General features: G+C 42.1%; 1 protein-coding gene across 2 annotated transcripts in view; it reads right to left on the bottom strand.

Annotated features, from left to right (window-relative positions):
- Nucleotides 1-9,419: 9,419 nt before the first annotated feature.
- Nucleotides 9,420-13,715, bottom strand: part of LOC110508630 (neuronal pentraxin-2-like) — a 16,952-nt gene continuing 12,656 nt past the window's right edge. For both annotated transcript variants that reach the window (XM_036968360.1, XM_036968352.1), the window contains exons 4-5: nucleotides 12,910-13,089; nucleotides 9,420-10,425 (exon numbers count right to left, since the gene is read on the bottom strand). In XM_036968360.1, the coding sequence (XP_036824255.1) occupies nucleotides 10,216-10,425; nucleotides 12,910-13,089 (390 nt within the window). In that variant the 3' untranslated portion in view covers nucleotides 9,420-10,215. The remainder of the gene's footprint in view (nucleotides 10,426-12,909; nucleotides 13,090-13,715) is intronic.

Genomic DNA, 13,715 nt, shown 5'->3' on the forward strand with positions numbered 1-13,715 from the left:
TACATGTCTAATGATACATTAAGCCCGAATTGACTCGTAGATATTTGCATTAGTTGTGTTTCATTGGATTAACATTTCATTAGACTGAATATGGAAAATGCAGAATTAGGATTGTCTGCTGCACTTTATCAATATTTAAGCATTATACAGGCTTTAAAGAGCTGTAACTTTTAGATTGGCAATACTAACTATCTGTAGTAGACTCCAGTGGTGGCCGGGCTGTCCTGCATCATCCTCACTGGTTGTGATGAAGGCTTTACAAATCCATATTTTGATCACTTCCAGCTCTGATAACAAAACTACAGAAGTTTTACTCTAAATGTTGTTTACATAGGAAAGTCTAGGTGCAAAAAAAATGATCTCTTAGTCTTCTCTAGTTATTCTCTGAGTGTTTGGTGTGACAGACACACAGCAGCGAGCCAACCTACAGGCAGGGCTGCTGTACACTACACGATACTGAAACACAGTAGACCTATCTGGGTATTCTTGAAGTGCAAAGTTGCCAAAATGGAGTTGGGACGTCACACTGAGACAGACTTTTGTGAGTAAGGACACTAATGAATACTTATGTCCCCCAGACCCCACCACCACTACTTCTGTCCCCCAGACCCCACCACCACTACTTCTGTCCCCCAGACCCCACCATCACTACTTCTGTCCCCCAGACCCCACCACCACTACTTCTGTCCCCCAGACCCCACCACCACTACTTCTGTCCCCCAGACCCCACCACCACTACTTCTGTCCCCCAGACCCCACCACCACTACTTCTGTCCCCCAGACCCCACCATCACTACTTCTGTCCCCCAGACCCCACCATCACTACTTCTGTCCCCCAGACCCCACCACCACTACTTCTGTCCCCCAGACCCCACCATCACTACTTCTGTCCCCCAGACCCCAACATCACTACTTCTGTCCCCCAGACCCCACCACCACTACTTCTGTCCCCCAGACCCCAACATCACTACTTCTGTCCCCCAGACCCCACCATCACTACTTCTGTCCCCCAGACCCCACCACCACTACTTCTGTCCCCCAGACCCCACCACCACTACTTCTGTCCCCCAGACCCCACCACCACTACTTCTGTCCCCCAGACCCCACCATCACTACTTCTGTCCCCCAGACCCCACCATCACTACTTCTGTCCCCCAGACCCCACCACCACTACTTCTGTCCCCCAGACCCCACCATCACTACTTCTGTCCCCCAGACCCCACCACCACTACTTCTGTCCCCCAGACCCCACCACCACTACTTCTGTCCCCCAGACCCCACCATCACTACTTCTGTCCCCCAGACCCCACCACCACTACTTCTGTCCCCCAGACCCCACCATCACTACTTCTGTCCCCCAGACCCCACCATCACTACTTCTGTCACCCAGACCCCACCACCACTACTTCTGTCACCCAGACCCCACCACCACTACTTCTGTCCCCCAGACCCCACCACCACTACTTCTGTCCCCCAGACCCCACCACCACTACTTCTGTCCCCCAGACCCCACCACCACTACTTCTGTCCCCCAGACCCCACCACCACTACTTCCTGGGATAGTGTTTGATTTATTATTTATTTTTGTTTTACAGCAATGTAAAGATGGATAGGTCATCTGTGCTATATGTAGCAAAAACAAAACCATGGTACACGGGTGCCAGTCAACTGTTGTGAAACAATAAAAAGTGAACTGAGACAATACTCCTGTGTGTTTGAGTGATTATTATTAGACTTTTAGGTCTAAGTTCACACCTGAGCTGTGAGTGCCTGCATGGATAACAAGGTCAAATGGGGTCAATCAAGCAAATCTCCACGTTATAGGACACAAGAGGTTGGTGGCACCTTAATTTGGGAGGATGGACTCGTGGTAATGGCTGGAGCGGAATGAGTAGACTAGTATCAAATATATCAAACACATAGTTTGATACCATTCCATTCGCTCCGTTCTAGCCATTATATGAGCCAACCTCCCCTCAGCAGCCCTCCACTGGTATAGGCCACCCAATCTCTAGCGCCGCCTGCCCTGATGTGGTGACCTGTGGGTACTGTAGTGTGGCCACATTGGGTTGCTGAGAGATTGATTGTGTGTGCTGGGTGTTAGTAGCAGGCTATCAGCAGTGAGGGAAGCAGACAGGTCAAACAAGACGTCAGGTGCAGTCTGAGGTTAGAATGGGATTCAAGAACATAAATTGATTAGTTAACAAACATTCAAACAGCCACATCAAGGTTTTTATTTACAAATAGTATCAAATCGTTTCTGATCCGTGTGCAGTATTCACAGACAACGTCTACTGATAGAAACACAGCCAGATCAAACACTTCCAAAGCCACAATGTTATTACAGCAAATGTTACATTAGCCTAATATAACATTTGGATAAAAAAGGAATTTGAGAAATGTTTTATAAATTTGGCCATGAAACAACAACACAATTTCAAATAAAAAGGTACATACATACCTTTTCAAACCATACAAATAAAGTAGTATAAATGAACACACACTTCTGTTCAATATCGCTAAATAACAAGAACTCAATTTCAATGGAACTTTCTTACCTGCTAAATACAAAGTGCATTGTGAATAAAATCGTAAATCTGTTCTTGGTTTAGGGGTGAAACTTGACTCTTACATTAAAAAGAGAGATAAAGAGAAATGTGGGGTAACTCCCTTACATTTTCACTCCCCTACGTGGCATAATTCATAATACATTAAATCAAGCTTTAAAATGAGTTGTATGTATACTAACAAAAATATGAACTCAACATGTAAAGTGTTTGAGTTTGAGTTTATTTTATTTTTACAGGGACAGGGGACATTAATCAACGTTTCAGTAAAAGTGCCGGTTTTAGCCAGCTGGCTAATTTTCAACCGCAGTCCCTGGGCAGGTTATTAAAAACAATTACAGTATAGACAATAGAGACATAGGACAAGCAAGACATAGCATACAGACTGAGCAACATAGGACAAGCAAGACATAGCATACAGACTGAGCAACATAGGACAAGCAAGACGTAGCATACAGACATAGCAACATAGAACAAAAAGCAGCAAGACAAAATTCATAAAAGCAACAAAGTGTTTCCACACCTCACAAGCTACAGACAACATGGAAAGCGGCAACACACAGCTAGGGACCATGTTCACAAATCTGATTGACCTTTAGCCATGCCTTCAACCATTTTGTGAAAGTGTGATATGTGGTGCAATTATGTGTGTCTGATGGCAGTGCATTCCAGACATGGGAAGCTCTCACAGAGAAAACAGATTTACTAAAGGTGCTTTTCCTTAAGGGAACTATACAGTCACCTCTCATGGCAGACCTTGTGGATTTGCTGCCATATGTTTGGGTTTTCTGTGTAACAAAAGTACTGAGTGGAGGGGGAGCCAGGCCATTTAGGATCTTGAATACAAGACATGCGTCGGTGTATTGCACAAGATTTTCCCAACTCAGGAGCTCATGCTTTCTGAGGATGTAACAGTGATGATGGCTATTGGGCTTCCTATCAAGCACTTTGAGAGCCTGTTTATAGACTGACTGAATAGGTCTTAATGTTGTACAGCAAGCTTGGGCCCAACTAGTCAAGCAGTATGTTAAGTGGAGGAGTATCATAGATTTGAAGTACAGGCAAACTTCCTCTGTAGTCAAACAATTTCATATAAATCGGAAATTAGCTAGGTTGAATTTGGTTATTTGAATGACCTTTTTCACATGCATTTTAAAAGAGAGTATGATGCAAAGGTACTTAAAATCAGATACCACCTGGAGCTTACCCCCTGACACATAGACATCTGGCTCAGTAACATCTGTTGCCCTCTTTGTTAGGCCCACAGTTTTTTCACATTGAGATGCAAACACGAGTCACTGAGCCACTTTGTAACCTGGACCATTACAGTAGTGAGTTCTTGTGCAGCTTGTTGTTTGCTCTTTACATGCACATATATTACTGTATCATCTGCATAAATTTTAACTTCAGACCCAGTACAGACAGAAGGCAGATCATTAATGTACAGGCTGAACAGGAGGGGCCCCAGTATTGACCCTTGGGGCACGCCCACATCATAGCTAAAAGTGGGCGACAGCTCATTGCTCACTCTGACACACTGAGTTCTGCCTTCAAGGTATGATTTCATCCATCTCAAGGCATCAGGGGAAAAGTTGAACTTGGACAATTTTGTGATGAGAATCTCATAGTTAACAGTATCAAAAGCCTTCCTTAGGTCCAGAAACACAGCCCCAACAACGCCCCCTTTGTCCATCTTGGACTTCACATTTTCCAGAAGAAAGCAGTTGGCTGTTTCTGTGGAGTGTTTCGCTCTGAAGCCAAACTGCATGGAGTGTAATATGAAGGTGCTGTTGTTGAGGTGGGCAATCAGTTGTTGACACCACAGGTAGTATACTAATGGGCCTATAGTTACTCACGTCAGCAGGGTCGCCTGATTTAAAGATGGACGTTATTATGGCTGACTTACATACCCTTGGAAACACCCCGAGACCAATAGATGTGTTGGTGACCTTAGTAATGGGGCCAATGAGTGACTCTTTGTAGTTTTTAAGAAAGGTAGAGTCCAGCCCAAACACATCTTTGGTTTTAGAGTTCTTTAGTGAGCTAATCACCTTGTTCACCTTTGACTCAGAAACCTCCCTTATGATGAAGACAGGTTGAGCATCATTTACTAGCACTGAGCCCAAGAAACCAGTGGAGGAGTTCTGTGTCAGTACCCTGACAGAGTCAATAAAGTACGAATTGAAGGCTATTGCTATTTTGACTGCATCCTGTGTTAGATTGTTATTCACCATGATTTCTAGTCTTTTTGCAGTGTTACTATGGTCTTTCCCTGTTAACTTTTTTAGATTCTCCCAGATCAGTTTAGAATTGCCCTTTGCTTCACAAATTATGTTAATAAAAAAGTTTGCCTTGGCCTGTCTGATTTCTTTCATCACCTTATTTCTCAACATGGTAAACCTACGTCTGTCATGCTCTAATTTGGATCTTAGGGCTATTTTTAGAGCATAATCTCGTTCTTTCATCATTTTCCAGATTTCTCCATTTAGCCAAGGAAGAGTGCTCTTTTGGCCAGGTTTGGATTTGATTTTCTTTAGGAAACAATTTATTGTAGTCTGGATTGTGGATAGAAAAACTTGACTATCAGCTTCCACGTCTGTATAGGACAAGCGATCATTCCAGTTAATTCCCTTAATTGCGTTTTCAAAATAGCTTAAAACACTCTTAGGTATTCTTAGTTGATCCGGCTTTCTAACAGTAGAGAGGTTAAACCTGCTCTTAGACAGCTTTCTGGCTATAAGTGTCAGATTATGATCAGATAGCCCAGTAACCATATTGAATGATTTAGTCACTCTCTGGTTTATTACTGAACACCAAATCAATCTGTGTTTTAGAGCAACAAGTCACCCTGGTTGGCCCTTTAACTAGCTGTGTAAGGAAGGTCAAGGTATTGGTGATCCGTTTGAGGGTTTTCCTACTAAACTTGTCTTCATAATTAATGTTAAAATCTTACATTAAGATTACCTCTTTCCCAAAGTCACATTCCCTAAGCATGGTCCCATGTTTCATGAGCTGAAATAAAAGATCCCAGAAATGTTCGATACCCACAAAAAAAGCTTATTTCTCTCAAATTTTGTACACACATTTTTTTACATCCCTGTTAGTGAGCTTTTCTCCTTTGCCAAGATAATCTATCCACCTGACAGGTGTGGCATATCAAGAAGCTGATTAAACAGCATGATCCTTACACAGGTGCAGCTTGTGCTGGGGACAAAAGAAGGCCACTCTAAAATGTACAGTTTTGTCACAACACAATGCCACAGATGTCTCAAGTTTTGAGGGAGCATGCAATTGGCATGCTGACTGCATGAATGTCCAACAGAGCTGTTGCCAGAGAATTGAATGTTAGTTTCTCTACCATAAGCCGCTGAGGCCTGAGGAGTATTTCTGTCCGTAATAAAGCCCTTTTGTGGGAAAAAAAACGAATTCTGATTGTCTGTGCTTGGCTCCCCAGTGGGTGGACCTGACTCCCAAGTGGGTGGGCCTATGCCCTCCTAGGCTCACCCATGGCTGCGCCCCTGCTCAGTCATGTGAAATCCATAGATTAGGGCGTAATTAATTTCTTTCAATTGACTGATTTCCTTATATACACTGTAACTCAGTAAAATCTTTGAAATTGTTGCATGTTGCATTTATATTTTTGTTCAGTATACATATAAAGGCTCATAAAGCACATTTCTTTGCTGGGAATTCATGTTTCAGGTAAATCATTGAAACATTTTTCTGAAATCAAAACAATGACACAAAGCTAGAATCCTGAATTGAAACCATAACGAAGAGGACACCCCACCTCTGGTTGGGTATAAAGCTGAGATATGGGCCTGGAGAAATGTAACCACTCTTAAATTCATAGACAGAGCTGTGGATGCAAAGACTGACCACCCATGATATCAACATGATCAGTTTTAACCATGTTTGGAGGCTATACAGTGTTTGTTTACATTTACATTGTTTACAAATATTGGAGTAAAACAAGCTTATATTTTGGGTTCTGATATGGTATGACATTTGAACTAAGCTCATGATTCATTTCTAAGTTATACAGTGCCTTGCGAAAGTATTTGGCCCCCTTGAACTTTGCGACCTTTTGCCACATTTCAGGCTTCAAACATAAAGATATAAAACTGTATTTTTTTGTGAAGAATCAACAACAAGTGGGACACAATCATGAAGTGGAACGACATTTATTGAATATTTCAAACTTTTTTAACAAATCAAAAACTGAAAAATTGGGCGTGCAAAATTATTCAGCCCCCTTAAGTTAATACTTTGTAGCGCCACCTTTTGCTGCGATTACAGCTGTAAGTCGCTTGGGGTATGTCTCTATCAGTTTTGCACATTGAGAGACTGAAATGTTTTCCCATTCCTCCTTGCAAAACAGCTCGAGCTCAGTTAGGTTGGATGGAGAGCATTTGTGAACAGCAGTTTTCAGTTCTTTCCACAGATTCTCGATTGGATTCAGGTCTGGACTTTGACTTGGCCATTCTAACACCTGGATATGTTTATTTTTGAACCATTCCATTGTAGATTTTGCTTTATGTTTTGCATCATTGTCTTGTTGGAAGACAAATCTCCGTCCCAGTCTCAGGTCTTTTGCAGACTCCATCAGGTTTTCTTCCAGAATGGTCCTGTATTTGGCTCCATCCATCTTCCCATCAATTTTAACCATCTTCCCTGTCCCTGCTGAAGAAAAGCAGGCCCAAACCATGATGCTGCCACCACCATGTTTGACAGTGGGGATGGTGTGTTCAAGGTGATGAGCTGTGTTGCTTTTACGCCAAACATAACATTTTGCATTGTTGCCAAAAAGTTCAATTTTGGTTTCATCTGACCAGAGCACCTTCTTCCACATGTTTGGTGTGTCTCCCAGGTGGCTTGTGGCAAACTTTAAACAACACTTTTTATGGATATCTTTAAGAAATGGCTTTCTTCTTGCCACTCTTCCATAAAGGCCAGATTTGTGCAATATACGACTGATTGTTGTCCTATGGACAGAGTCTCCCACCTCAGCTGTAGATCTCTGCAGTTCATCCAGAGTGATCATGGGCCTCTTGGCTGCATCTCTGATCAGTCTTCTCCTTGTATGAGCTGAAAGTTTAGAGGGACGGCCAGGTCTTGGTAGATTTGCAGTGGTCTAATACTCCTTCCATTTCAATATTATCGCTTGCACAGTGCTCCTTGGGATGTTTAAAGCTTGGGAAATATTTTTGTATCCAAATCCGGCTTTAAACTTCTTCACAACAGTATCTCGGACCTGCCTGGTGTGTTCCTTGTTCTTCATGATGCTCTCTGCGCTTTTAACGGACCTCTGAGACTATCACAGTGCAGGTGCATTTATACGGAGACTTGATTACACACAGGTGGATTGTATTTATCATCATTAGTCATTTAGGTCAACATTGGATCATTCAGAGATCCTCACTGAACTTCTGGAGAGAGTTTGCTGCAGTGAAAGTAAAGGGGCTGAATAATTTTGCACGCCCAATTTTTCAGTTTTTGATTTGTTAAAAAAGTTTGAAATATCCAAAAAATGTCGTTCCACTTCATGATTGTGTCCCACTTGTTGTTGATTCTTCACAAAAAAATACAGTTTTATATCTTTATGTTTGAAGCCTGAAATGTGGCAAAAGGTCGCAAAGTTCAAGGGGGCTGAATACTTTCGCAAGGCACTGTATTCTTCAAGAATCATTTTGTATATATCATTAATTTATAAGTCCAAAAATGAATGTAACAACTAAGGACTCCGGCTTTAAGGAAATGTACTCAATGTATTTATATCACAGGAAAACAGGAAAAACAAAAAAAAAAAGACTAAATAAATGAATTAGTCTAACTTTTCTTTGGTTTCTTTGGTATAGTAGCTGTATGTTTCAAGGAATCTTCTTTCAAAGAGAATCCATTGGTCAACCTCACTCTCTCCTTCTACCTATGTAACCACTTTCAAAGTCAATTATACGGGCCCACTATAAGGATGCTGTGTACCGTAACAACAATATCTATTGATCTTCATTAACTATATGACAATATATCATATTATCCTTGTTGTGACATTAAAACAGCAGTTAAAACACTAATAAAGGGTCAACTAGAAGCTAGAAAAATAGATACATATACAGAGCCTTCAGAAATTATTCACACCACTTGACTTATTCTACATTTGTTGTGTTACAGCCTGAATAAAACATTTATTACAGTTAGATGTTTGGTCACTGGCCTACACACAATACCCAATAATGTCAAATTAATAAAAAATGAAATGTCTTAAGTCAATAAATAGTCAACCCCTTTGTTATGGCAAGTTAAAATAAGTTCAGGAGTACAATTTTGCTTAAAAAGTCACATAAGTTGCATGGACTTTATTGTGTGCAATATTAGTGCTTAACATGATTTTTTAATGACTACCTCATCTTTGTTCCCGACACATACAATTATCTGTAAGGTCCCTCACAGTCAAGCAGTGAATTTGGCTGTGACAGGAGAAAATTGAGGATGGATCAACAACATTGTAGTTACACCACAATGCAAATCTAATTGACAGAGTGAAAAGAAGGAAGCCTGTACAGAATAAAAATATTCCAAAACATGAATCCTCTTTGGAACAAGGCACTAAAGTAATACTGCAAAAAATGTGGCAAAGCAATTAACTTTTTGTCCTAAATATAAAGTGTTATGTTTGGAGCAAATCCAATACAGCACATTACTGAGTACCACTCTCCATATTTTCAAGCATAGTGGTGGCTGCATCATGTTATGGGTATGCTTGTAATCGTTCAGGACTGGGTAGTTTTTCAGGATAAAAAATAAATGGAATAGATCTAAGCACAGGCAAAACCCTAGAGGAAAACTTGTTTCAGTCTTCTTTCCAACAGACACTGGGAGATTAATTCACATTTCAGCAGGACAATAACCTAAAACACAAGACTAAATCTACATTGGAGTTGCTTACCAACCAGATGTGAATGTTCCTGACTGGTCAAGTTATGGTTTTGACTTAACTCTACTTGAAAATGTATGGTAAGACCTGAAAATGGTTGCCTATAATCAACAACCAATTTGACAGAGCTTGAAGAATTGTAAAATATTGCACAATCCAGGTCTGGAAAGCTCTTAGAGACTTACCCAGAAAGACTCATAGCTGTAATCATTGCCAAAGTTGCTTCTACAAAGAATTAACTAAGGGGTGCAAATACTTGTGTAAATGGTTATTTCTGTATTTTATTTTCAATACATTTGCAAACATTTCTAAAAACATGTTTTCACTTTGTCATTATGGGGTATTATGTGTAGATGGATGAACATTTGTTATAATTTAATAAATTTAGAATTCAGGCTGTAACACAACAAAACATGGAATAAGTCAAGGGGTATGAATACTTTCTGAAGGCACTGTATATACAGTATAGTCCATTTCATTATCAAAACATTTAATTCCATAATAGTCATAACACAGTTTCTGGGAATGGGGGTCTACCGTCTTTCAGACTCAAAGGAAGGCATAGTTTTAGTCAGGTGGTAATATTAAGTGGTCTCATACCCCCTCTGATCTCATACCCCCTCTGGATCGGAAAAAAATCCTTCTTCGATAGGAGTACTTTTAAGTATGTGTGTGATATGGATCCATTGGTAATGTCATAATAGTTGGTTGCCCTTAGTGACAGGGGTCAAAGGGGTACTTGGTGACCCCTCCGTGGAGCTCCACCAGGTTCTCGGACCAGGTGATGACGTCCCCACTGAGGTGGCTGTTACAGGAGGCCAGGCTGTAGATGTCATGGGCCGTGAGGACATTAGCCCACATCTGGAGGTCAGAGATGTCCCCCATAAACGCCTGCGTGGCATCGAAACGACCTCCCAGAGTGTCCTGGAGGAGAGAGATAAGGTCATGTTAGGCTCATTCTAAAGTTAGGATTTGTACTTAAGAAAGGAGCCATAAATGCATTTAAACTAAACAATGGGGTTTGTTTGTGGCTAGCTTTGGATCACAGGATGCTGCTGAGGGAAGGACAACTCATAATAATGTCCGGAACGGAGCGAATGGAATGGCATCGAATGAAAACCATGTGTTTGATGTATTTGATACCCTTTTACCTATTCCACTCCAGCCATTACCATGAGCCTGTCCTCCCCAACCTCCTGCATGTATGGTAGGTGGTAGTCAGCATTCATTATATGACAAAACCTATCTGCTGCTCTAAATGAGACAAGGTCAGGGTTCAGAGGTCAGAGGCAAGGATTACACAGTAATGACTCTGACCATTCACCGCAAACACGATCACTGTTTCTGAGAGAAAGCCCATGCTAGTGAAGTGACTGCTTTTGTGGTTGGTTAAGAGCGCACGCACAACAGTCCTTCTGCTTGGGCTGCGTTTACACTGGTGGCCCAATTCTGATCTTTTGCCCAATTATTGTGAAAAAAACAATTAGTGGTAAAAAATAAGAAGATCAGAATTGTGTGACTGTGTAAACATAGCATTCTAGACAGCCGTGGCTTGATACATAAAGGGAGGCTATACTAGGATAAGGGCTGAGGAGGGAAGGAAGGAAGGGAAAGGGGATACCAAGTCAGTTGCACAACCGAATGCATTTGCCATGATGTTGCCCTCTTGGGGATAGCGAGTACCATCCCCCTCTCTCTGCACCATCCCCCTCTCTCCCTCACCCCCTACCAACAGGCTCTGTTAGGCAGGTCATAAATTCCTTGAGGAGTTCTCTCCTCATGGCCAGAGTATAAGAGAGAGTGAGTTTTCACAGGAGAACAAAGGAACCTCTTCTCCAGCATAGAACTTGAGAACTGAACAATGTACATGTTTTGGAGAAGGTGTACGCGGTTGGGGAAGAATCCAGCTATGCGGTTGGGGAAGAATCCAGCTATGACCGGTCCATTTTGTTTAATGTTTGTGAAACTCATGAGAGACAATACAGCCACATTACCATAACTCTGTTTATACAAGAGTCTCAGTTATGAGGCTTGCATCTAATTGTTGTATAAAATGAATGAGTAAAGATGAAACTATTTGTGAAATTGTGTAATGTGATTTTAAACTGTTAAATGAAAGGGAACCCAATTCCCTTTAAAGTTAACTAAGACATTGGCCCGCCCCATGAGCACAGACATTGATCTGGTGTCATGGGACAGCCTTTTTCTGCTCTTCCGAATATAACCCCCACCTGGAGAATCATCTTCAGACCAAGCTTACCTCAATTATGAGCAGGCTAAGATTTGAGCCCAGACTAGTACCTCATCACAGAGGGAGTTCAGGTTTGAGTAGATTGCTGAATCTTTTAACCATACCATGTGGTTAAACTCTGAGACTATCGATCCGGCAGAATAAGAGTTACTCTTCGATACTAATTAGTAGTCAGCAGCTAGAAATTATGTACCCGTGAATGCGAGGACCGACAACCGCAGAAACATCTATCCATCACAACATTGCTGAATGTTACTCTGAACAATCCATTCTAACCACGGCAGAGAGAGAGAGGGCGGACAAACTTTCCAACAGAGATCACGACGACACACTGAGTGTAAATATATATATTGATTGCAATTATTCCCGAATGAGAGCGTTCATGTGCAAAGGATTGGCATTTCAATTGTTATAATTATCAACTTTGTAGTGTCTTTTATCTCAGTTGACCCCCACTTCCCTTTTGTCCACCAAACCGCGATACCGGTTTAGCCCACTAGGTCACATTCCCTATCATTTCCTTGTAACCATATATACTTGTTTGTTTGTGTATGCATTTCTTTGATTATTTAGTTAGTTAATAAATAAATGATTGAGACACTTGATGTATGGATGACTCATAGTGAAGACTGGGTTCGTGCAGATAGCCAACAATTTACGACGTTTGGAATGAGACTAACGTGAGGTAAAGAATAATTCCTTAATTAGAATACTAATTGATCAGATATTAAAATATCTGAAAGTTATATTAGGAAAAATATAACTTTGTAATCCGAATATTTTCCTTGGTGCCCCGATTTCCTAGTTAATTACATTTACATGATTAAGTTAGTTTAATCACGTAATAATAATTACAGAGAATTTATTTGATCAAAATAAGTCTTTAGTTTAATGATGCAAAAGACACAACACATTCAACAGAAATGTGGCTTCCACATAACCTCTCTGAATCAGAGAAGCTCGGTGGGCTGCCTTAATTGGCGTCCACTGCATAGGCGCCCGGGGAGCAGTTTGTTGTTGGGGGTTAACTGCCTTGCTCAAGGGGTTAATGAGTGAGGTCGCAGGGAAAATGGCTTAGTGTGCACTTTTCTTGTCTTGTGTAATGCAGAAGCTTTTTGTAGACACTCAATAACCAACTGAAAGAATTTGAAGATTACCTGTTCCTGTCCGAGGATGAAGACCCCTCCAGGTTTGATGGGATGCCATGCGGACAGGTTCTCCCCAGAGCCCCTCTTCACCCCGTCCTGGTACGCCTCCCACTCACCGTCCCTCGTCGACCACGTCACACACACATGGTGCCACTTTCCATCGCTGATAGAAAGGGGCAGAGTCACTGCCTGGGGGGAAGGGAGGAGAGTAGGGATTGAGTACCACCAAGTTGACAGCACAAGGAGATAACGTGTGTTTCCAGTAGTAAACAGGTAAAGATTTGTACTTCTTGATGACTTGATGACTTGGGATTAAATAAGTCGTTAAAACACTACAGCTTTACTACACAGGCTTGTCAATAGTAATCAAGTAGAGCTTACTCCCTGGAACCACAGATCTCCAGGGCTCCATACCTACTCTCACTACCCGGTCAACACCCCTGTCACTGGGCATCACCCATCACCTCGTCCCGGCAGGGGCTCAGCATCTCCATAACCTTGCCCACCAGGCGAACCGGGACACCCACACTTAAGCACCCCTCCCCAGACACTAAGACGTCTATATTCCCGCTGTCAGGGACCATGTGCACCTGGTAACCTGAAATAGGCTCTGTGCACCTGGTGACCCGCCCGCTTTTTTCCACTCAGAGACTAAGTCCCCAATCCAACCTCCATGGCCCCCGAGTCCGGCTGCCCCTGCTCGGACTCTGAGTGCCCCCCGCCTTGATGGAGGCCTCCTCATGCACCTGGTAACCCTTTGACTTCCACAGCGAGACCCAACCTGACTCACAGTCCCACCAGAGGACAAGCCCGGC

The sequence above is a fragment of the Oncorhynchus mykiss genome, chromosome 3, assembly GCF_013265735.2.
Source record: "Oncorhynchus mykiss isolate Arlee chromosome 3, USDA_OmykA_1.1, whole genome shotgun sequence".
In the NCBI taxonomy this organism is placed as follows: domain Eukaryota; kingdom Metazoa; phylum Chordata; class Actinopteri; order Salmoniformes; family Salmonidae; genus Oncorhynchus; species Oncorhynchus mykiss.